The sequence below is a fragment of the Ailuropoda melanoleuca genome, chromosome 6 (assembly GCF_002007445.2).
Source record: "Ailuropoda melanoleuca isolate Jingjing chromosome 6, ASM200744v2, whole genome shotgun sequence".
In the NCBI taxonomy this organism is placed as follows: domain Eukaryota; kingdom Metazoa; phylum Chordata; class Mammalia; order Carnivora; family Ursidae; genus Ailuropoda; species Ailuropoda melanoleuca.
Window position 1 is genome coordinate 11,851,022 of NC_048223.1, and position 25,896 is coordinate 11,876,917.

Here is a 25,896-nt window from a genome sequence, read left to right on the forward strand (position 1 = left end):
ATGTCATAATGCTGCCTGTTTCCTGTTTGGGCCATCTTGTAGTGTGAATGGATATGTATCTTGGAGAATTAATTCTATTTTGACATACTTTTTATTCAGTAAAAGAGGTAGAAAATCTTTCTCATTTATAGTTGACCTTTCAACAACATGGGAGTTAGGGGGCGCAACTCCTCTCATAGTTGAAAATCTGCATATAACTTTTGACTACCATAAAACTTAACTACTATTAGCCTACTGCTGATCAGAATCCACCTGGTGAGATAGTCTGTTAACACAAATTTTGTATGTTATATGTTTTCTGTACTGTATTCTTACAGTAAAGTAAGCTAGAGAAAATAAAGTGTTATTAGGAAAATCATAAGAGAAGTTAACATTTATAGTACTGTGCTGTATTTATCGAAAAAAATCCACGTGTAAATGGACTTGTGCACTTCATACCTGTGTTGTTCAAGGGTCAACTGTATAGGCTAAATTTTACTGGGAAGAGAGATTGGAACTTTGTTTTCTTGATTAAATGCTACTTAAGTTCTGTATTGTATGAAGTATATATTCATGTGTGTTATACTGGACAAAATTTTTTCTCTTAATGTCTTTAATTTGATATAAGCAAAGGTAACAATCATAATTCTAGTAAAAATAGTAAATGAACATATTCCTTCTATTTTGGTACAGGGTAGTGCTTAACTAAAATTATTGAAAAGCAGTTTTAGAAATAATGTAATTGTCATTTTAATCATTGCTTTGTAAATCGTGTATATGTGTGTTTATACATACATGCAGATATATATATACACACGCTTCACTGCTAAGAGATTCTGTCTTTTTAAAAAGATTTTATTTGTTTGTGTGCACATGAGAGAGAGAGGGGGAGGGACAAGCAGATTCTGCACTGAGCATGGAGCCTGGTGCGGGGCTTGATCCCATGACCCTGAAATCATGACCTGATCCGAAATCAAGAGTCGGATGCTTAATCAATTGAATCATCCAGGTGCCCCCACTGCTAAGAGATTTTTCAGGGCAACTCAGATAAGTAATTAGGAATGATAAAAAAAAAAAGGGCCTGAATAAATTAGATTGTATTATATGTCTTACAGACTGATTCTTCTGATTAAAGAATATCATCTTGTACTATACAGGTGAAAATGCATGTAATTGGAAAGAAACTACAGGTATTTCTCTTTAACCTTTGTTCTTCATTCAGGTAGTACAAATTTATAAAACAGAATTTTATGTTAGGAAATGAACAGAGTAGCAGTTAAGATCTGCATTTTTCTTCCTTTCATCATTCGTGGCAGTGAGTGCATGACAAACAGATGGAGATACCAAATGTTTAAGTAGAAAGGGCATTGTTCCTCTGTATCTGTGAGTATAGATGCACTCTTGCGTACATGTGCTTAAATCCACATAAAATTACAAGATTGACCAGAGGAAAAGTTATATTACGGTATATGGACATAAGTTAGCATCTGTTGAAAACATTAAACTGTTGATAAGCTATTTACTTTTTTTTTTTTTAAGGGCACAAAAAGCAGTTTTAGGATCATAGCAAAATTGAGCAAAAGACACAGGAACTTCCTATACCTTTTGTCCCCACATAGATAACAGCCTCCCCCACTATCAATATCTTGTACCAGAATGGTACATTTGTTCTGTCAGGGTACCTACAATGACACATCATTATCCTCCAATGTCCATAGTTTATATTAGGGTTCACTCTTGGTGTTGTATATTCTGCAGGTTTTGATGAATGTATAATGACATGTCCATCTTTATAATATCAGATAGAAAACTTTCACTGACCTAAAATTCCTCTGTGCTCTGTCTTTTCATCCCTCCTGCCCCCTGATTTCTGGCAAATACTGGTCTTTTTACTGTTTTCATAGTCTTGCTTTTTCCGAAATGCTGTGTAGTTGAAATCATAATATGTAGCAGTTTCAGATTGGCTTCTTTCAGTTAGTAATATGCATTTAGTATTCCTCCCTGTCTTTTTTCATGGCTTGATAGCTTATTTCTTTTTAGGGCTAAGTAATATTCCATTGCCTGCAGGTACCACACAGTTTGTTTATTCACCTCCTTGAAAGACAGCTTTGTTGCTTCCATGTTTTGACTGTTACGAATCAAGCTGCTCAAAACATCTATGTGCAGGTTTTTGTATTGAGATGTTTTCATCTCCTTTGGATAAATACCTTAGGAGCATGACTGCTGGATCATATTTTAAGAGTATGTTTAGTTTTCTAAGAAACCGCCAAATTGTCTTCCAAAGTTGTTGCATCATTTTACATTCCTGTTGCTTCACATCCTCACCAGCATTTGGTTTTGTCAATGTTCTGGATTTTTGCCATTCTAGTTGGTGTGTAGAGGTATCTCACTGTTTTTTGTTTTTTGGGTTTGTTTTTGTTTTTTTAATTTGCAGTTCCTTAGTGACAGGAGATGCTTGAGTGTTTTTTCATACATTTATCTGCCATGCATGTATCTTCTTCATTGAGGTATTGGTTCAGAAATTATGCCCATATTTTAATAGGTTGGTTGTTTTATTCTTTGTATAATTTGAATGACACTTCAGAAGTTAGAAAGATAAAAATATTTTTGGAAGTATTATTTCCCAGTTTGCGAGTTGTCTTCTCATTCTCATGATAGTGTCTTTTGCAGAGGAGAATTTAAAAATTCTGATGAAGTCCAGTTTGTCAAAAAAAATTTTCATAGCTTTGCCTTTGGTGTTGTATCTAAAAAGTCATCATCATACCCAGGGTCATCTGGATTTTCTCCTATGTTACTTTCTAAGGGTTGTATACTTCTGAGTTTACATTTAGGTCTTTGATCCATTTTGAGTTACCTTTGTGATGAATGTAAGATCTGTGTTTAAGGGTTTTTGTTTTTGGTTTTAGTTTTTTTGCATGTCAGTGTCTAGTTTCATATGTTGAAAGACTGTCTTTTATCCATGGTATATTATCTTTGCTCCTTTGTCAAAGATCGGTTGACTGTATTTGTGTGGTCTATTTACAGTCTCTCTATTCTGTTCTATTGATCTACTTTGGATTTTGGTACAGTCTTGATTACTATAGTTTTACAGTAAGTTGGGTAGTGTCATTCTTCCAAGTTTGTTCTTCTCTCTTAATACTGTATTGACTATTCTGGGTCTTTTTGTCTTCCCTGTAAACTTTAGCATCAGTTTGTGATAAATACAAAAATAATTTGCTGGGATTTTGATTGGGATTGTGTTGAATCTATAGATCAATTTGGGAAGGATTGATGTCTTGACAATACTGAGTCTTACCGGGGAACATGAAATAGGTATCCATTTATTTAGTTCTTGGATTTTGTTCATCAAGTTTCATCAAGTTACAGTTTTCCTTATATAGATCTTGTGCATATTTTGTTGGATTTATACCTGTTTTCTCTCTTTTTTTGGTGCCAAGGTTAATGTCATTGTGGTGTTAATTTCAAATTCCATTTATTCGTTTGCTTATTTGAAAGGTATTTTATATATTAACTGTATATCCTGCAGCCCTACTGTAATTGCTTTTAGTTCCACGAGGGTGGGTGTTTTGTTTTTTTTTGGGGGGGTCTGTTCTTTCCGATTTCCTGCATAGACAGTTGTGTAATCTGTGTACAAAGAAAGCTTAATTTCTCCTTTCCCAGTCTGTATACATTTTATTTCCTTTTCTTGTCTTAATGCATTTGCTTGGTCTTGGATAGTGTTGAAAAGGAATGGTAAGAGGGAAGTTGTCCTTGTTTTGTTCCTGTTCTTAGTGGGAAAGTTTGTCCTTTCTCACAGTTATGTAGGTTGTTAGCTGTATGATTTTTATAGGTGTCCTTTACCAAGTTGAGGAAGTTGTCCTCTATTTTACTTACTGAGAATTTTTATTAAAATCACAGATGTGTGTTGGATTTTGTGGAAATGCGTTCTGTTCATTTGATACCACCATGTGATTTTTCTTCCTTGCCTCTTGATGTGTGATACGTTACATTATTTGATTTTCATATGTTAAGTAATTGTGCATACCTGGGGTAAACACCACTTAGTTGTGGTGTACAATTCTTTTAATACATTTAAAATTCTTGATTTGCTAATGTTTTGTTGAGTATTTTTACCTCTGTGTTTGTGAGAGATATTGCTCGGCAGTTTTCTTGTAATGTCTTTGGTTTTGGTATTAGGATAATGTCTTCATAGAATGAGTTAGTAAGTATTTCCTCTACTTATATATTCTGGAGGATATTGTAAAGAATTTGTGTAACTTCTTCCCTAAATGTTTGGTAGATTCATTAGTGAACCCATCTGGGTCTGGTGTTTTTTTGTCTTAGAAGGTTATTAATTATATTCAGTTTCTTAAAATAAGACTATTCAGATTTTTTGCAGGTAGTGTCTTTCAGGGAATTGGTCTGTTTCATCTAAGTTATCAAATCTGTGGGAATAATTCACAGTAAACCTTTTTAAATCTTTTTAATGTCATCGGATTCTACAATGCTATTTCTTCTTTGATTTCTCATTTTAGTAATTTGTGTCTTGTCTCTTTTTTTCTTAATTAGCCTGCCTAGAGGTTATTGATTTTTTGATGTTTCTGAAAAAAGCTTTTGATTTCAGTTATTTTCATGGTTGATTTACTGTTTCAGCTTCTTTGATTTCTGCTCTAATTATTATTTTTCTTCTGCTTGCTTTTGTTTCTTCTAGTTTCCTAAGATGAAAGCTTAATAAATGATTGATTTTTAGATTTTTCTTTTCTATTGTATGCATTCAGTGCTATAAATTTTTCTCTAAGCATTACTTTTGCTGCACCTGTTAATTTTATTAAGTTGTATTTTAATATTCCTTTAGCTCAAAATATTTTAAAATTTCTATTGAAATTTCTCTCACTTATGTTATTTAGAAGTGTGTTGTTTAATCTGCATGTGTTTTGGGATTTTTCAGCTTTCTTTCTAGTGATGATTTCTAATTTCATTTTAGTGTGAAGTGTACACTGTATGATTTTTTCTTTCAAATTTGTTAATGTTATTTAATGGCTCATAATATGGTCATGTCTGATCAGTGTTCTAAGTGAGGTTGAGAAGAATGTGAATTCTGCTGTTAATAGATGAAGTAGTCTATAGATGTCCTTTATATCCAGTTTATTGGTGAGGTTATGAGTTTACCTATGTCCTTACTGATTTTCTGCCTGATATTTCGTAGTTTCACCATTTTTAAAAAAAATCTCTTAGAATTTTGACAAAATGAGGGAAATAACTCTTTTGCACTTTATTTATGAAGGTGAGAACTGATTGGAGAAATGAAGAAGTAATCAGGTCAGCATAGAGAACAAAGTTCCTCATCATGAGAAATGTACTTAGATATTAGAAAAACTTTCAGAGAGAGGTGAGGGTGGGGGAGGGAGGAAGGGTTGTTCTTTTATGTAGAGTATCTTCAAAACCAAGCTAACTCTGAAAAAATGGGGAATTTTCATTCTTAAAAATAAACATTATGCCTAGCATGTAGGCAGTACTCAGTAAATAGTTATTAATATTGGGTGTTCTCAATATTAAGAAAAAAAGGAAATCTCAGTGGTTAGAGCAATACCAGTTTAAGGATGACAGCCTATAAAAACAGAATAGATTTATATGTGGCCAAGGATAATTTATAAAATTGACAGAACTATAGGAATAATGTTAACATGGCTTCTGAAAAATACTAAATACAAACAAGGCTTTTAACTTATGGTTAGAATAAAATAATTAGTTTAAGGGTTGGCATAATGTTAAGGGAAAGACTGAAACTCATCATTTATTTATATCTTCGCCACTGAGGGAAATATTTCTAAAGCTGTACAGAGTAGACGAGGCACAATGTACAGATTTCTAAGACAAAGTTGGATGTGCTCAGTAAAATAAGATACTCAGTGAAAAAGTGAGTAGAGAATGAAAATGCACCAGATTATTTTTCTTAAGTAAAATATCCATGAATTGAGATTTTCAAAATCTTGCAAATGTCCCAAATCGTCATTAGACATCTTGGTATATGATCTAAAAGCTTGGTGTGGACTTTGTTTTCAAAGCAAGGTGGTTACAGTCTAGAGCAGGAAGGGTGTATTGATGTGTTCTACCTTTAAAGGTGTATTGGTATAAAGCTGAAACTGTATTACTTTAAATAAACTTAAATATGTAGTGAGTATATTTTTATATTTAACTAATTCAACATATACTGGTAAGAGGAGTGCATATTGGTATAGTATTTTTAGAGGGAAATTTGGCAGTAAAAAATCGTATGAATGTTTTATAAATGTTCATCACAAGGAATCTGTCCTACGAATATGTTTGTGTAGTTGAGGAAGGATAGATGACAGCATTGTATACAGTAGTAAAAAATTAGAAACGGTCTAAACTTTCAGTAAAGAATGGCTTAAATACTTTTAAAGAAATAATAATTAAAACAAATGAGGTCCACAGTGATTTCCTGAGTGAAAAATCCAAGTTGCACGGGAGTATGTAAAACAGTCCGTTTTTGTGTTTCTTATATAAAGTTGTGTAAGCTTGTATGTTTATAGGAATTAGGTAATATGAATCTTATTTGTTCTTTTTCCAGATTGTTTTGGTTCTTATAGTTCCTTTTTCTTTTCCTGTTTATTTGAGAATTATTTCAGTAATTTCTACAAAAAAATTCTGGTTGGATTTCAAAGAAAAGTATTAAATTTGCATGCAACATTTACCCCCAGTTTCTATTACGCCTCTCTTTTTAGTCAGTCCTCTTCTCCCTCAACCCCTAACAACCACTGACCTGTTCTCTGTCTTTGTACTTTTCCGTAATATCTCATAAATGGAATTATATAATATGTATATAGTTTGTGCACTTGAGATTCACCAATATTGTGGCATATATCAATCAGTAGCAGTCTTCCTTTTAATTTTTTGATAGTATTTCATTGTGTAGATGTACCATATTATATATCTAGTCATTTGCTTTAGGCAGTTTTGGGGGATGTTTCCAGCTTTTGGGAATTATGAATAAAGCTGCTATAAACATTTGAATATATGTTTTTGTATGAATGTAAGCTTTCTTTTCACTTGGACAAATACCGAGGAGAGACGTTGCTTAGTCATGACTAATATATGTATAACTTTTTAAGGAACTGCCAACCCTTTTTTGAAAGGGTTTATGCTATTTTTCATTCCCTTTAGCCATTTGTGAAATTTCCCATTCTTCTGTCTCCTCACCAACACTTGAAATGGTCTTTTAAATTTTAGTCATTCTAAACACACAGCCCCAAGATCACGACCTGAGCCAAAACCAAGAGTCGGAAGCTATAATCAACTGTGCCACCGGGCTCCCCTCTGCTTTCTTTTTTACTCTCTTGATAGTGTCCTTTGATGCACAGAATTTTCTGGGTTTTTTTAAACACTTACTTATTTGAGAGAGAGAGTGTGCGCGTCCGCCTATGAGCAGAGGAGGAGCAGAGGGAGAGGAGAGAGAATCCCAAGCAGACTCCCTGCTGAGTGCAGAGCCTACAGGGCCTTGATCCCATGACTCATGAGATCACAACCTGAGCCAAAACCAAGAGACGGACACTCAGCCAACCGAGCCACCCAGGTGCCCCCACAAGTTTCTGATTTCATCTTATCTATTTTTTCTCTTGCTGCCTGTGCTTTTGGTGTCATATGTAAGAAATTAATGCCACATAGAATGTCATAAAGCTTTTGCTCTATGTTTTCTGAAAAAGAGTTTAATAGTTTAGCATTTACATTTAGATGTTTGATCTATTTTGAGTTAATTTTTGTATATGACGTATGGTCAGGGTACAACTTAATCATTAGTATGTGAATGTCCACTCTTACTAGTATCATTTGTTGAAAAGTCTGTCCTTTCCATGTTGCATGGTTTTGGCACCCTTGTGAAAATTCATTTGACAGTATGTGTGAGGGTTTATTTCTGGGATCTCTTCCATTGTTCTTTGTTTGTCTTTGTGCTAGAAACACAGTCTTGATTATTGTCACTTTGTGGTACGTTTTGAAGTCAGGAAGTATGAGACTTGCAGCTTTGGTCTTTTTCAGTGTTGTCTTGGCTTTTAAGAGTCTCTTCTTTGACATTAGATACAGCTTTTGGATGGAATTTTCTATTTCTGCAGAAATGTATTTGGGATATTGATAGCAATTGCATTGAATCTGTACATTGTTTTGGATAGTGTTGACTGCCTAACAATAATAAGTTTTCCTATTCATGAACAGTGGATGTCTTTCCATTTATCGGTGTCGTCTTTCATTTCTCTCAGCAGTGTTTTTAGTTTTTAGCATACAGGTCTTTCACCCTGGTTGTTTATTTTTTATTATGTTTTAAACATTTTAAAAAAAGATTTATTTATTTAATTGAGAGAGAGAGCAGGAGCAGGCAGAGGGGCAAAGGGAGAGGGAGAAGCAGACTCCTTGCTGAGCAGGGAGCCTGATGCCGGACTTGATCCCAGGACACTGGGATCATGGCCTGAGCTGAAGGTAGACGCTTAACTGAGCCACCCAGATGCCCTGGTTGTTTATTTTTGATTACTTTATTTTTTCTGATAATATTACAAATGGAAAATTTTCCCTTATTTCCTTCTTGATTTGTTCATTGTTAGTGTACAAAAACACAACCAATTGTTTTCATATTTTTGTATCTTGCAACATTGATAAATTTATTAGTTCTAATAAACACAATTGATTTTTGTATGTTATTTGCACCCTGAAACTTTTCTTTACTAGTATTATGTTGCTGTTGATTCTCTGAGATTTCCTGTACATAAACTATTATGCTGTCTGTGAGTGGAGATAACACAATTCTTTTCTGTTTGGATGTAATTCATGTCTCTTTCTTGCCTAATTGTCTCTTGTCTCTTGCTAGAACATACAGTGGTACATTTTTAAAGGTGTGGTGAAAATGGACATTGTTGTTTTCTTCCTGATTTTAGGGGGAAAGCTTTTATTTTAGTCTTTCACCATTAATGAAGCTACCTATTTTTCTTCATAAGTGCCCTTTATCATATTAAGAAAGTTCCCTTTTTAGTTTTTAAAATATTTTTATTACGAAAGAGTATTTGGCTTTTTGGTTTCCCTTGAGATTTTGCCAGATGCTTTCTGTAGTAATTTGAGATGATCATATAGTTCATTTTTCTTTCTTTCTATTAATGTATTAACTCGACCGATGTTTCTAAGTTGAACCACTCTTGCGTTCCTGGAATAAATCCCATTTGCCCATGGCATATATTACGTTCAGTATGTAGTTGGATTCTGTTTGCTAGGTTTTTGTTTTTAGGATTTTTACATCAGTATAATCTGTTCAGATTTTCTATTTTTCTTAAGCCAGTTTTGGCAATTTGTGTGTTTCTAGGAATTTGTCCATTTAACAATGGGTTATATAATTTATTGGCATACAGCTGTCCATTCTAATAATCTTTTTATTTCTGTAAGGTGGATAGCAGTATTCCCACCTTCATTTGTGAGGTGATGGATATGTTAATTAATTTCATGGGGAGGAGTCCTTTACAATGTATACGTATATAGAATCATCATGTATGCTTTAAATATCATACAATGTTATTTGTCAGTTATACTTCAGTAAAGCTGGAAATAAAATAATTGTCTTCTTTTTTTTTTTTGAATTAACAGGATTGACTTTGAGGTTATTTAAAAAGTTTTGAGTTGTACAGCACTTGATTCTTTTGCTGCATTGTTGGAAAGACCTCTTCAGCAATGATTACTTCAGAGTTACCAGTGTTACAGTAAGTATTGCAGCTTTCTTTTTTTTTTTAAATGACATTTTTGTGTATGAAATGCTTTAATGAGACACACAAGTAGGTTCTCTGATAGTTGAGCAGTATGTCCGAAATCAAACAGCTGTTAGATTGTATAATTACCATATCTGTGCATGGCCCTTGCTATTGTAATATCAGTATTTTTGTGGTATTAAGCAAAGAAAATGTTACTCTCCTTATCAGGGGTCAGCACACTGTGACCCGTGGACCAAATCTGGCATGCTGCGTGTTCTTTATAAATAAAGTGTTATTGGTACAGAGTCATACTTACTCTTTTACAAATTGTTTGACTGCTTTTGTGCTACAAATTGTGATAGAGAATGAATTGCCTGCAAACTGTAAATATTTCGTGGGACCATTTACAGAAGTTATATCATACTGTTTCTCCAACACATACCCTCTAACCTCCCCCACCTTCTTTTCTTGAGATAGTGATTTTTGGGCCATTCTGGTTGCATTGGCATTTCTGGTAGCATCTCATTAGATTTGTTGGAGTTGTAGGATGGATCTAGAATTGAGTCTTATTTTGTATTCTTTGGGAAATATGTAGTAGCAGATACTTTCCCTTCTGTAGGTTTCATCAGGATGCAAATTAGGAATCCACATACTGTGATCCTATATGAGAACAATGGTTTAGATATAATGAAAGCGATCAACAGTTTATGTAATTATTTATATCTTTATTACCCCAGTTCATTTATATACTTCTTTCCCACGAGATTGTGGGCACCTTTTAATTGGTTTCCTGGCCTTTTTTTTTTTTTTTTCCCTTCAGGTATCCAAGACAAAAAGAGCTGTCTAAATTTCTTTACATGCTTGAAAAACCTATCCCTTTCCCCCCTAAATATAGGAGATAAAATTTAAGTCCTTTCAAATTACTTAACTCGTGTGTCTTAATACTTCCTAAATAATTTTGGAGTTCTCCACATAATATTTTCTTTCTTTTTTTAAAATCTTTGTCCTGCCAGCAGTGCCTTCTTACCTCTGCTCTTACCTGCAGGCTCACTAATCCTGTAGGTCTTAGCTGATGTGTCATGCCTCCAGCAAAACTCTTCTTTCCCCTCAAAAGTTAGGGTAGGTTTCCTCCTGTGGTCCTGTAATGTTCTTTGCTTTTCTTCTAGCACCATACTTAACATAGTGTTTTATAACCCTTGTTTCTGACAAAACTGCACATTTTTATTTTATATTATTAGGTATTAGGTAGGCCCATTAGAAATATTTCTTTGATTAAATATGGAGCAGAGGTTGTATTTAAATACACGTTGTATTTAAAGAGAAGTTATATTGACATACTAGTATTTAACGTCATTTTTTGGTGAGTAACTGAATTTTTTCCATTAAAATGTAAACCTATATTATGATTATGGGTATTGGATAGTGGTGATATGTTAGGTGGGTAAACGAACTTTGCTTTCAATCTGTCAGTGGGAGATTGTACTCTTGGCCAAGTTGAGATCTAAGGAGCATTTATTGGGGGCGTCCAGTTCTCTGAGGATTTTGACAGATATTGTAGCAGCATATATTACCTTGTTTAATCCAGCCAGCCAGCAGTACCATGTCTGCATTGTAAGTGGAAGGAAATATATTTCTTAGTATTTGTAAACTTCAGTTTCCATCATTTGTAAAGTGAAGGCAGTATATTAGAATTGATCCCAATTGGGGCACCTGTGTGGCTCAGTTGGTTGAGTGTCTGACTTTTGATTTCAGGGTTGAGTTGAAGCCCCAAGTTGGGCTCCATGCTGGGTGTGGAGCCTACTTCAAAAAAAGAGGGAGAGGGGCGCCTGGGTGGCACAGCGGTTAAGCGTCTGCCTTCGGCTCAGGGCGTGGTCCCGGTGTTATAGGATCGAGCCCCACATCAGGCTCTTCTGCAATGAGCCTGCTTCTTCCTCTCCCACTGCCCCTGCTTGTGTTCCCTCTCTTGCTGGCTGTCTCTGTCTCTGTCGAATAAATAAATAAAATCTTTTAAAAAAACATAATTATTAAAAAAAAAAACAAAAAAGAGGGAGAAAATAAATTGATCTCTACAGCCTCCTCAAAAACAAAATATTTTGACCAAGCAATTCTTAATGTTTAGTTGATTAATGATTATTATAAGTAGACACAAAAAAGGTAATTCCAGTGAGTGACCTTGTTTTTTATTTTTTTTTTAATTTTTTTGTGACCTTGTTACTTCTTAGCTTACTTAGATATTATTATCACTGATGAATTTGTCACCTTAGTGGTGTTCACTGTTAGGCATTGTGAAATATTATCAGTTACCACATATTTTTATATTCTGCTACATAGTATCTGAAGATATGTCAAGTTCTGGGGAGAAATAGCATGTAGTAGAGATTCAGTCTGTGTTGTCATGAAGCTTATATAAATAGGTATTAATGAAATAATCACAAAATCTATAGATCTGCCATTGTGGGTGCTAGGAAGGTGAATTAGAGAATTTTGTGAGAATTTTACCACATGCCTTGATTTAGTCTACTTTTCAATGGAAAAGACAGTTGAGCTTAACTCTGATGCAGAAGAAAGGTTTGGAAAGAAGAGATCAGGGTATTAATTTCAGATTGAAGGAATGGTATGTACAGAGACTCTGAGTTAGGAGGAATCATGGTATGTTTGAGAGACTAAAATAAAGCCATTCTTTCTCTTTTTTATTTTTTCAGGGTTGGGATGGACAGTGACATGAGATTAAAGTTTGTGAGTAAAGTGGGGCTATATTATACAGGGAACTGATTAAATGATATTAGGAATTTTGAGTTTTTCTTCTTAGGGATAGCAAGAAGTCACTTTAGGATTTTAAGCATGGAAGAAATGCATGGGAGAGATTTAGAAAATCACTCTTAGGGTAGTATAGTGAATATTTGGGAGGGGCAACAGTAGAAGCAAGAAGACTTGTTAGAGGAGCATATTGCAGTATGAAAGCCAGTTATATTGACAACTTGAACTGGAGTGATTACAGTGGAAATGGAGAGAGGTAGACAGAATTTAGAGAGTTCTTAAAATTCATTCTTATAATATTTGATCTGGTTCTTCCATTCTCTTAACTTCTGTCTGGTAGTATTATAAATGTGAACATTAGCCATTGGCAGGGTTTTTGTAGGTTTTTTGCAGCAGTTGGTCAAAGTTTGAATTTTTTTTTTTTAAAGTTTGAATTTTTGATCAAGGATTCTGTGTCTGTCCTAGAGAGAAATTCATTACTGTATAATAAGAGTTACTGTACAAGGACAATTGTTCTAGCTCTTTAATAGTTTAAAAGCTAGAGATAGTCTAAGTGCTCACTGACAGGGAAGTAATTAAATAAATTTAATATGTATTATGTAGAGTACTATTCTGGAATTCATTGTAATTGTATGGAAGATTCTTATTAATTAAAAAATATTTAATGGAAATATAGTTAGAAAAAGAAAGTAAAACAATAAAATAAGTAAGGCATATTTTGGTATGTATTTATATATGCAAAAACATATATATTTATGGCAGGGTAGTGGTCAAACTGTTAATAATGTTATTCTTCAGATTGGGATTCAGAGTTAGGGGGTGTGGTAATATGAAGCTCTTCCTGGTATTCTTATATCCTCACTATTGCTTGAAGTAAAAAAAAATTATATTATCGTATATTCTAATAAATACACATATACATATACTAATTGGAACGTGTTAGTAATTTGTTGGTAATAACCATCGCCGTTTAAATAGGCTGTAGTTGGCAGAATTAGAAAATAAATTGTACCTTTCTATCAGTTAAGTTTTAGTGCTCAAGGATAAATTTTTTTCACCAATGGGTTACATATTATATGCTAGAACAAACATGTTCCTATAGTTACTTTCTGATTTAAAGCATCAAAAGCCCTAGTAGATTCTCTCCACACAAGGGAAAAAGAAAACATAATATTTGCAGTCTGTTATCCTGACATGGAGATAGAGAATTCAGGTTTACCTTGAGATCTAAGTGGACTGTGCCACTTGCTAGGTATGTGACTGTGGACAAGATTATCACATTTTCAGATCTTTCATTTGTCTGTATTGATATAATATGTTTTCTTACAAGTTTTTTGTGCATGTTTATTCTAGATAATGTATATAAATAGCACACAGTATATGTAAACATAATTGGTCTATATTGAGGAAAAATGCAGTATGATTTTTTATTCTTTAGTGGAGATGAATAAGATGAACTAGATCAGGAATTGACTACTGCTAGTGGCTCAGATTCCTGCTTTTATGAATATTATTGGACTATAGACACATCCATTCACTTACATATTATATATGGCAGCATTCAGGCTATGATGGTAGAGTTGAATAGTAGACAGAGAGACTGTAAGACCCCCAAGCCTAATACATATACTATGTAGCCCTGGACTGGATCAATATTACTTATAACTTTAATTTTATTTTTAAAAATGTTTTCTAAAAACTTTCATTCCATTGTAATGAAAATACATTGTTCTAGTAGTTTCAGGGTAAAATATAGTGATTCAGTGCTTTTGTGAATCCCTTGACTGATTTTTATAGACATACTTATTTTTACTGTGTCCTACTTTTCTTACTCTTGCTTTATGGTATTTCCTTTCTACTCAAAATGTCCCCTTTAACATTTCTTGTAAGCCTGCTTTAGTAGTCATGACCTCCTTTAACTTTTGTGTGTCTGGGAAACTCTTTATTTATCCTTTTCTTCTGAATGATAGCCTTGCTGGATCGAGTATTCTTGGTTGCAAGTTTTTTCCCTTCAGCACTTCTTTCAGTGGCCCAGTATATTATGCCACTCTCATTTGGTCTGCAAAGTTGCTGCTGAAAAATCGGCCGATTGCCTGGTGGGGTTTTCTTGTATGTGATTATTTCCTTTTCTCTTGCTGCTTTTAAAATACTCTCTTTATTACCATTTTAATTACTTTGTGTCTTGGTGGGCACCTCCTTGGGTTGATTTTTTGGGGGGCTCTCTGTGCCTCCTGGATGTGGATTTCTGTTTCCTTCCCCAGATTCAGAAAGCTTTCAGCTATTACTTCTTCAGATAAATTTTATGCCCACTTTTCTCTCCTTCCTTTTTCTGGGATCGCTGTAATGCAAATATTATGCGTATTGGTGTCACTGAGTTCCTTATGTCTTTTATTTTGAAGTTTTTATTTATCTATTTGTCAGAGAGAGAGAGCGAGAGCACACAAGCAGGAGGAGTGGCAGGCAGAGGGAGAAGCAGGCTCCCCACTGAATAGGGAGCTCGACGTGGGGCTTGATCCCAGGACCCCAGGATCATGACCTAAGCCGAAGGCAAATGCTTAACCGAGCCATCCAGGCGTCCCGCTTAAGTCTGTTTTCATTTATTTTTATTATTTTTTCCTCTCTCCTGTTCAGTGTCATTGCTTTCCATTAATCTGTCCTCCAAGTCACTGATACATTCTTCTGCTTCCTCTAGTCTACTATTTATTCTTTGTAATGTATTTTTAATTTCAGTTACTGAGTTCTTCATCTCTGATTGGTTCTTTTTTATATTTTCTATCTCTTCATTAAGGCTCTCTTTGAGATCCTCTATTCTTTTCTCAAATCTAGTGAGTATCTTTATGACTATTACTTTAAATCTTCTCTCAGGCATATTACCTCCATTTCATTTTAGGGCTCTAGCTGTGATTTTGTCCTGTTCTTTTATTTGTGACATATTCCTCTGTCTCTCCTCATTTTTTCTAACTCTCTCTGTTTCTGTGTTTTAGGAAAGTCACCTACATCTTCTCCTATCGAAAGTAATGGCTTTGTGAATAAGAGATTCTGTAGTACCCTACAATGCAGTGTCCCCTCTTCACCCAAACCTTTGATTTCAGGGGTGTCTCCTTTGAGTGTTGTATACACCTTTTGTGGCTGAGCTGCCTTTGCCTTCAGTCTGGTTCTCTGTAATGGCTCTTTCTGCCCGTCATGGGCAGGGTTTGTCTCTTTGTTATTAGTGTGCTTATTTATCTGGGTGACCCTGGGATTGAGTTAGGTCAGACCACGCATTTGCCAGAGCTGCAGTAGCACCAAACTGCAGGGTGCTCTCCCTGTGTTGACCCATGTGAAGCTTTCATTGGTGGGGAAGGCCTGCAGTCAGACCAGCTGTATGCCCCCAGGCCCTTGCCAGGGCTGCAATCAAACTGGTATGTGTGTTTTCTTCCCCTTTATCTAGGGCAGGAGTCACTTTCGGGGTGTTCCTAGTCCCTGTTGGGGCTGCTTGCACACTCCTATGCCTGTGGCACAGCTTTGGATAGACTCCTGTGGAGGTGGGGCTAGAGGGGGTGGGTCCACAGGAAAGCGTGGGGTGAGGGCACTGTTAGCAAGCTAGATGGAGAGTGTGTTTGTACTGGTTCTGTATGTATCCATGTATCTAGGCTGAAAGATAGGAAGGGAAATGGCACCTGCCAGCTCTTTTGTTCTTGGAGAAGTCTCCCAAAGGTCCCTACCCCTCCAGCATGTGCTCTGAGATTAGTAAACAAATCTCCCCCCTTAACCCAAGTTTTTCAGACTGCTCCTTCTGTTCTTTATCTCTCCGGGGCTGGCTGTTATGCTGTTTCATGCCTTTTTTTTTTAAGGGCAGGGACTCTCCTTCCTATTGCCCTCGAGCTCTCCCAGAGGCAGACTCCTGATTTTTAAAGTTCCTGGTGTTAAGCCCCAGTGATAAGCCCCAGTGTTAGAACTTGCAAAGTTAAGCCCCTCTGGTTTTTAAAGCCAGATGTTATGGTGATTAGTCTTCCTAGTGTGGGTCCTCCATGCCTGGGGTGCCTCGTGTGCCTGGTGTGGTGTCTGTTCTACTCTCCTGTCTGTGCCTGTGACTTCCCGCCCTCACACAGTGGGTCTGTTTGGCTCCCTGCAAGTCTTTGCCTTTCCTACCCTCTTTGATGTGGCCTCTTCTCTACATTTACCTGTGGAATATGTCATACAGAATGCCTTGCATGAGGGAAATAGAAATTTAGATAAGTTGAGATTAATTCAGGTTGTGGTGATTATGGTAATAATCATGGAAAGAATATGGAGGACAACTTGGGAACACTTATTAGCTAATGGCACAAGAGGAAGATTGATATGATTCTAGGAATCTGAGTAAGACAGGATAGCGGTGATCATGATAAATTTGCATAACAACTTAAAGTACCCTCATGCATTAACTAAATAAATCAGTTAATTGTATGAGCAGAGAGCTAGAAATAAGTCAGTGCTGACTTAATTTTATATGTGGTATTTGGTGAATTTGATGTGGCATTCAAGGAAGCATGTTATACATGACTTAAAATTCTTGAATTACAGATGATCAGGTCTGTTTAAATTTTTTTTTTAAATTTAGGGACGCCTGGGTAGCACAGTCGTTAGGTGTCTGCCTTCGGCTCAGGTCGTGATCCCGGCGTTCTGGGATTGAGTCCCACATCGGCCTCCTCTGCTGGGAGCCTGCTTCTTCCTCTCCCACTCCCCCTGCTTGTGTTCCCTCTCTCACTGGCTATCTCTGTCAAATAAAATAAATAAAAAATCTTAAAAAATTTTTTTTAATTTAAATTCAATTTAATTAACGTAGTGTAGTATTAGTTTCAGGGGTAGAATTTGTGATTCATCAGTTGCATATAACACCCTGTGCTCATTTACATCAAGCGCCCCCCCCCTTTTTTTTTTATAAAGATTTTATTTACTTATTTGACAGAGAGAGAGACAGCCAACGAGAGAGGGAACATCAGCAGGGGGAGTGGGAGAGGAAGAAGCAGGCTCATAGTGGAGGAGCCTGATGTGGGGCTTGATCCTGGAATGCCGGGATCACGCCCTGAGCCGAAGGCAGACGCCTAACGACTGCGCCACCCAGGCGCCCCTCAAGCGCCCTCCTTAATGCCCATCACCCACTTACCCCATCCTGCCACCCATCCCCCCTCCAGCAACCTTGTTTGTTTCCTGTGGTTAAGAGTCTCTTATGGTTTGCCTCCCTGTTTTTATCTTATTTTATTTTTCCTTCCCTTCTGCTATGATCTTCTGTTTTGTTTCTTAAATTTCACATATGAATGAAATCATATGGTGACTTACTTTGCTGACTGACTTATTTTGCTTAGCATAATACCCTCTGGTTCCATCCATGTCCTTGTAAATGGCAAGATTTCATTTGTTTTGATGGCTGAGTAATACGCCAGTGTGTATGTATATATGTGTGTATATGTGTGTGTGTGTGTGTGTGTGTGTGTGTACACCACATCTTCTTTATCCATTCATCTATTAATGGACATTTGGGCTCTTTCCATACTTTGGCTATTGTGGACATTGCTGCTATAAACATTGGGGTGCATATGCCCCTTCAAATCACTATTTTTGTATCCTTTTGATAAATACCTAGTAGTGCAATTGCTGGGTCATAGGGTAGTTCTCTTTTTAACTTTTTTGAGGAACCTCCATACTGTTTTCCGGAGTGGCCGTACCAGTTCGCATTCCCACCAGCAGTGTAAGAGGGTTCCCCTTTCTCTGTGTCCTCTCCAACATCTGTTGTTTCCTAAGTTGTTAATTTTAGCCATTTCTGACTGGTGTGAGGTGGTATCTCATTGATTTTTATTTGTATTTTTCTGATGTTGAGTAATGTTGAACATTTTTTTCATGAGTCTGTTAGCCCTTTGTCTTCTTTGGAGAAATGGGTGATCCGATCTGTTGATAACGTATCGAAGTGATAGAAGTTATACATCAAGTGGATGAGATCTGAGAGTGTGGTATAGAGAGAAGAGTAGCAGACACTAAAGAATTGAGCTTTAGGCGATTGACACAGAGAGGAAATGATACTGAGAGCATTCAGTGAAGCAGATGGAGAAATAATAGATTGTGTGTTGGACTCCCCTTCGCTGATTCCCTTTTGCAGTTTTATGCATATCCTTTATACTGTTAGTGATATAAAATTTAGTAAAGAAGTTATTGTTCATATTCTCTCTATCTTTTCAGTGGTGTGCTAGAGCCAGCCCGGAGAGCTGAATAGATAACATTAAATTTCCAGGAATTTTGTGACTCAGTTAAATTAACATTGTCATTATAAAAAGATAAGTTTTATGTACTTAAAATTAAATAAACTATATTAAAAATAAAAGTAACAAATCCTCAGAACTCACTACTTTCTAATTATTTTATGTTACTGTTTTTACGCTCTTGAAGTTTTTATATACACCTATTGTATGTAGATGGTAGAAATACTTTTTAGTGGTGTACTACTGTTCATTACTTCTCAAGTCTGTTGTTATCACTTTGGTAGTTTGAAATTGTGGTAGGAGTATTTACATTATGAAAAGCAGGAAACACTAAGATCAGGGCTCAATTTATTGTTGTCATTTGTCTGTAAACCTAATGTGATAAAGTTATTGTTAATAATGCAGATTAAATTTAAAGGTATATCAGGTTTATAGACATTACAACATAATAACACACATAGTGAGGAAGTATCCTTCTAGTATTTGAGAACTGTTACTGATTCAGTAAAGAAGTTGCCCACACCACTGACCGATGAGTGAAATTCTAACAAATATCTCTGTCATTTCACTTGTTTCCTATTCATTAAGTGAATAAAATTATCAGTGATCTTTGATGTCAAAACCATGTTTGTTCACCACTTGAAACCAAAGGTTAGGTTTGGATAGAAGAGTGGGAAAATTCTCATTTTATGTGAATTGATTAGTTATATGGAATTTACAATAAGAATATTGTGTATTTTTTTATTGTCAGTAAATTGTTATATATCCTTTATATCAGTAACATTTCTGTTCGTTTATGTGCATATTTTTTTGAAGAGCCAGTTGTTAAACTTTTACTATTGACTTTCATGATTTTTAAAAATATGAAATTCCTCCTAAGACTTAATTTTTTTGTATTGATGAATTCATCTTTTACAACTGAATTTTCATTTATATTTTGCATAGCAGCTGTCATTTCCAGAATCATTTCCTTTTCTTTGTTTCTCTATCAATTTGGGGATTCATGTCACTCAATGTTATGTGATACAGGCAGGAAGGATAACATTTTCACTTTCCTAAAGATTTTTTCTGGAAGTGGAAGAAAGCACACTTCATATCAGCCATATTCCAGGAGGTAAGGAAAGTAGTGGAACAGAACTGCATTGTATATATGAATTAATTTGTTCACTAAAATAATATATCACATTTTCTAGGGATTCAACTAATGAAACTACTGCCCATTCTGATGCTGGCAGCGAACTTGAGGAGACAGAGATCAAAGGAAAAAGAAAAAGGGGTCGTCCTGGTCGGCCTCCAGTATGTATTATACTTGTCTTTGTCCTTGTAATGGTTACTGAGTAAAGGGGCTTGATATAAGCTGTTTGTTAATTCTAGTTCTGTTAATACTTTTTAAAAATTTTGGTGGCATATTAGAGATTTTTGGAAACTTTTCTTCATGAATTGAATTGACAATGATCAGAAAAGGAATTTGATTTTAGTATCTTTTTTGCTCTCCTTGCTTCACTTGTAAATTAATTATGATCCATGAAAGACATGGAGAAGATGATTAATATGAAATGAAATGTAGTTAGTTATCACTTCCCTGCTTTTTAAATGCAACCCTGATTTCTTGTGAGCTCTTTAAGTATGCATTTTGGTAGTATTAGTTTGGGATTTTGGCCCAGTGTCAGAATATATTCTCATTGATACATGATTGAGAAGTTTAGAAGAACTCTGGATATCCGTACTTTGAGAGGGTATCTTTATCTATTTTTGAGTATACCAGTCATTGTTCAGTTTAAGGTAGCATGAGCTCTCAGAGACAGTATCACTCACCATGTCAAGGGTTAAGGTTTGTACTATTCTGCACTCATTTTTATGATAGGATTTGGTATTAGCAATTTTTCCTCCTATTTTATGAAAGCTCTTATTATGGAAAATTTCAGTCTCCTTTTTGTGGGAGGCATAATACTATAATGAACTCTCCATATAACCATTACCTAGCTACAGCAGCTATCAAGTCATGGCTAATCTTCTTTCATTTCTCCACCCCTTATTTCTTACCCATTTTATTCCAAGTTCATATAGACATCATTTCATCTGTAAATATTTCAGAATGCATTTCTTAAAGATATGGGCTTGCTTTTTCTTTTAAAAATTTTTTTTATTGAAGTATAGTTGATATACAATGTTTTATTAGTTTCAGGTGCACAGCATAGTGTTTTGACCATTCTGTCTATGATGCAGTGGTCACCATGATAAGTGTAATTACTACCTGTCACTGTACAGTGTTAGTTCTGTATTATTGACTATATTCCCTAGGCTGTGTATATTTTATCCTTATGACTAATTTAGTTTATAACTGGAAGTTTGTACTCCTTAATCCCCTTTGCTTATTTTGCTCATCAACCACTCCCCCAACTCTCCCCCTGCCCATCTGGCAACCACTAGTTTGTTCCCCGTATTTATGAATCTCTTCCTGTCTTCATTTTGTTTTTTAGGTTTCACATATAAATGAAATCATATGGTATTTGTTTTTCTCCATCTAACTTATTTTACTTAGTGTAATACCCTATAAATCAATCCATGTTGTATGGATGTCCGTCCATTTGCCATACAGATGGAAAGATTTCAGTTTTCTTTATGGCTGAGTAATACTCGTGTGTGTGTGTGTGTGTGTGTGTGTGTGTATGTCTCTATGTGTCTGTGTGTGTCTGTGTATCTCCTTTATCCATTTATCTATCAATGGACAATTTAGTTTTTTTCTGTGCCTTAGCTATTTTAAATAATGCTGCACTGAACATAGGGGTGCATATATCTTTCTGAATTAGTATTTTCATTTGCTTTGGGTAAATACCCAGTAGTGGAATTTCTAGGTCATGTGGCATTTCTGTTTTTAATTTTTTTGAGAAATCTCCGTACTGGATTACATAGTAGCTGTACCAATTACATTCACACTAACAGTACATGAAAGTTCCCTTTCTCCACATCCTTGCTAGCACTTGTTATTTCTTGTTTTTTTTGATATTAGACATTCTAACTGGTGTGATGTGATACCTTATTGTGGTTTTGATTTGCATTTCCTTGATGATTATTAATGTTCAGCATCTTTTCATGTGTCTGTTGGTCATCTGTATGTCTTCGTAGGAAAAATGTCTATTTAGGTTCTCAGCCCAGGACTTGATTTATTTTTATTTAACAATAAATATCATTATCATATCTCAAGATAAAAATATGGTATAAATATCACCAAATAACCACTTTAAAGTTTATAATCATTTCATAAATATTATCATTTTTAAAGTATAGTTTGTTGGTTTGAATCATGATGCAAATAAAATCCACTTGTTGCAGTTGATGGTAACGTTAATGGTAAGGTTAACCAGTTATTATAAATATGTCCTTGTGACTTAAGACTTTTTTTTTATGTTATTTCTGTTCTGTCCACGTTTCTTTGCCTCGGTTTTTAATTAGCTTCAGTGAATCTTCATAACCTTTAATTTTCTAGCGCAATCTTAAATTTAAAAAATGGTTAGAGGGATGATGTCTACCATTTTTCTTTACATTCTTATATTCCACCTTTATTTAAAAGGAAAAAATTGTGGAGGAAAAGACATACGTTAAAATCACTCTTTATAGTATTTCTCAATTTTGTTAGAATATTTGATGGTTGAATATTCCTTATGAAAGCATTTTGGGAAAAGTGAAAGAGTTTTATACTTAAATGCTGGAGACTATTCTAGTTCTCCTTACTATCACTGTATGATTTTTCTGAGGCTATAGGGAAGTTACATTGTTTTCACTAGGATTCATGAGTTATAGGTGCAAATTGAAAATAAGACTAAACTTGCTTGAGGGTAGGAAAATGAACTTCCTGTATGATTACTTACTTGAATTTGCTGTCCTCCAATTTAAATTGTTAACTTCATAAGATTCAGATTAAGTGCTTCCTTCTTCAAAAACGCCTTTTTTTCTAAAGAGAATTTATCACCCCTTCAACAAGCTATTATGTTTTTCTTTAGAACCTGTTTAATTTTGATGTGTCTATAGCTGTATTCCTATAATATTTTTGCTTTTCTTGTTGAAAAGGAGTATGCATATCCAAATTTAGCTCTTTTGTGGTTAGAAATATGATTTAATTTTTACTAAAATTGCTTCTCCATAATCTAATAGGTAAACAGTACATTTTCATCCCATGTTTATAGGACTGAAAAAGAGTTTGCCAGGATAGGATAGTGCATTCTAGAAACTTGTGTTAGACTTCAGTCTATATTTTCATACTCATTAGTTCACATAGGTATCTATACTTTTTCCACCTGACTCAAGTCCATTTCTTATTCTTGGAAACAACACAATTTCCTGAATTTCAACCCTGGCTTTGCACTAGCTGATGCTATTTATGTCATTTAATTGTAACGTCAGTACTATGAAATAGTCTTATATGCAGTTTACAAAATAGAAAACAAAAGTATGAAGTGGTAATTTGCCTAAGGTCACACACAGCATAAGCGGCAAAGCTAGGTTTTGAACTCGTATCTTAAACTCCCAGAGCCTTTCTATCAAGAATGCCAGAATGCCAGAACTATTAATTTATATTGAGAGGTATAATTGTCAGAATGATCAGATTTGCATATGCTCCAGTACCTGTTCTGAAGATTACGTAGACAGTTTCAATCAGCTAGCTCCATTTTGGACAGTTCTGTTTTGATTGATACATGCTTTGTTTAGCTGTTTTAATACTGTTTATATTTTTTAAGAAGACTTCATGATCTTTGATTTTGTTTACTCAGCCATATGAAAACAGTATAAGGACTTTCTGCTATGGGTAGTATTCTTTTCATTTTTAAATTCTTATGGGGCATCTCATTGGTATTTCTTTTTGGTATGCTATTATTTCAGAGACTTTTGTTTGTTATTAAACCACCTAATTCATATTCGTAATTGTAGCTCTCTACTCAAATGATCAACGATCTCTAAACAAACACTCTATCATGTTTATACTAACCCTACGATTATATTAACAAGTAATAGACATCATTTCCTTTGTCAACACACACTACTCCCTTGGTGATCACATCCAGTCTCATGACTTTAAATATGTATAAGTTTATGTCTCCCAGATTTATGTCTCCAGGCTGGACTTTACCCTGGACTCCAGAGTCATTCCTCAAATGTCTGTTGAGTTTCTTCCTTTAGATATTTAATGGGGCTACAATGTTTAAAAAACCAAACTCCCAAGTTGCTTTTCCCCTGCCCACCTCTTTTCCATAACGGTGACTTCCACCCTGTAGTTGCTCAGGCTTTAAACCTGTAGTCATCTTTGTTGCTTTCTTTCTCACCTGTATTTGGTATATCAGCAAATTCTATCTAATCAATTTTCAAATTGAGTCAATAATTTTGTACTACAAAACTGGTTTAAGCCATCATCATATTCTTTTGCTCAAATCTGTCAGGCTTGGTCCTTGTATTAGGGCCCTGTCTTATCTTCTTATTGTCACCTCCCCTAAAGGAGGTGGTATTTTAAATTGCAAATCCTGACTCCTACCCAAGGAGACTTATACACATGGAAAAAGGTAATTGTGTGTGTATGTTTGTGTGTGTTCCCCTGTCTCCACAACACTTGATTTCTATTTAACAGAGTATACATTTTACTTATGTACTTACTGTCTGTCTCCACCTACTAGAAGATAAGCTTCATGAAGGTAGGGATTTTTATCTTGTTTGTTTACTGTTGTGTACTAGTGTCTGTCTTTCAGTAAATATTCTTTGAATATATGAATGGTATTTAATTTTGTTAAATTGTCACTCTTTTTTTCCTGGTGTTTAAAATTCTTTTATTTTGAAATAATTTCAGATAGAGAAAATTTGTAAGAATTCTACAAAAAGTTTCTATACAGATTTCTTCATACAGATTATCCACATGTTAGCATTTTGCTATGTTTATCATATTTTCTCCTCTATAAATACACATATACATGTAAATATGTATTTTTATATATGTAAACCTGTACAATATTCCCCCCTTATCTACAGGGATCCCCCAGTGGATGCCTGAAACTGTGGACGGGAACAAACTCTATATATACTGTTTTTTCCCTGTATATACATACCTATGATAAAGTTTAATTTTATTTATTTAGAGAGAGCACATGTGCATGTTAAGTGGGGTGAGGAGCAGAGGGAGAGGGAGGTAGAGAGAAAATCTCAAGCAGTCTGCATGCTCAGCACAGAGCCCTGTGTGGTGTTCAGTCTCATGACCCTGAGATCATAATCTGAGCTGAAATCAAGAGTTGGATGCTTAACCGACTGAGCCACCCAGGAGCCCCAATAAAGTTTAATTTATAAGTTAGGCATATTAAGAGATTAATAACAACAACTAAAAACAATTAAAATAATATACTGTAATAAAAGTTATATGAACGTGGAATCTCTCTCAAAATACCTTATCGTAATGTAGTCAGTCACCCTTCTTGTGATGATGTGAGATGAGAAAATGCCTACATGATGAGATTAAGTGTGGTCCGTGATGTAGACATCATGTCACAGTGTTAGCCTACTATTGATCTTCTGATGATAAGTCAGAAGGAGGATCACCTGCTTCTGGAGTGTGGTTGACTGCAAGTAACTCAAACTGAGGAATGTGAAACCACAGTTAAGGGGGTCTATTATATTGTTTATCTGTTATTACTTTTGAAGTGTTTTAGAGGCACAGACATGGTGCCACTTCCAATGCTTTAGTATGAAGTTCCTTAAAATAAAGGACATTCTCTTATGCAACCACAGCACAATTATGAAAACGAGGAAAATAATATTGATATAACACTATTATCTATACATTTCATTCAGTTTTTACTCGTTGTCCTAGTAATGCCCTAAGGAAAGAAAAAATAATTGTTTCTCCTTGGGTCAGAATTCAGTCCAGGATTTCATTTTGCTATTGGTTGTAATGTAAATCAATACATCTGTAACTTAAACTATCTTTAGTCTTTGGTTTAATGTTTTATTAAGGATTTTGTTTTCTTTGTTCTATTTAAATGATAACCTGGACTTTCATTCTCAGAATTATTTAACTTTTATATTTGCCTTGGCTGAAAAGGAAAGGTAAATAAAAAGAGATACAATTTCTACTCTAATTTCTATATATTCATACACATAGAAGATGGAGAATACACAAAATTTTAACAAGCATCGGAAGAATAGGGTAACAGGTAAATTTGTAAGAGTTGGATCTCCTAAATTAACTGGTA

At 34.9% G+C, this 25,896-nt stretch overlaps 1 protein-coding gene across 6 annotated transcripts in view; it reads left to right on the plus strand.

The window, feature by feature from the left end:
• STAG1 (stromal antigen 1) overlaps positions 1–25,896 on the plus strand; it is a 414,808-nt gene that overhangs the window by 108,936 nt on the left and 279,976 nt on the right. For 4 of the 6 annotated variants that reach the window (XM_011231800.3, XM_011231799.3, XM_034661958.1 and 1 more), the window contains 2 exons: positions 9,598–9,710; positions 19,864–19,966. In XM_011231800.3, the coding sequence (XP_011230102.1) occupies positions 9,682–9,710; positions 19,864–19,966 (132 nt within the window). In that variant the 5' untranslated portion in view covers positions 9,598–9,681. Of the gene's footprint in view, positions 1–1,145; positions 1,170–9,597; positions 9,711–19,863; positions 19,967–25,896 lie in introns of those variants that run through there. The other 2 variants (XM_011231801.3, XM_034661959.1) reach the window with 2 other exon arrangements.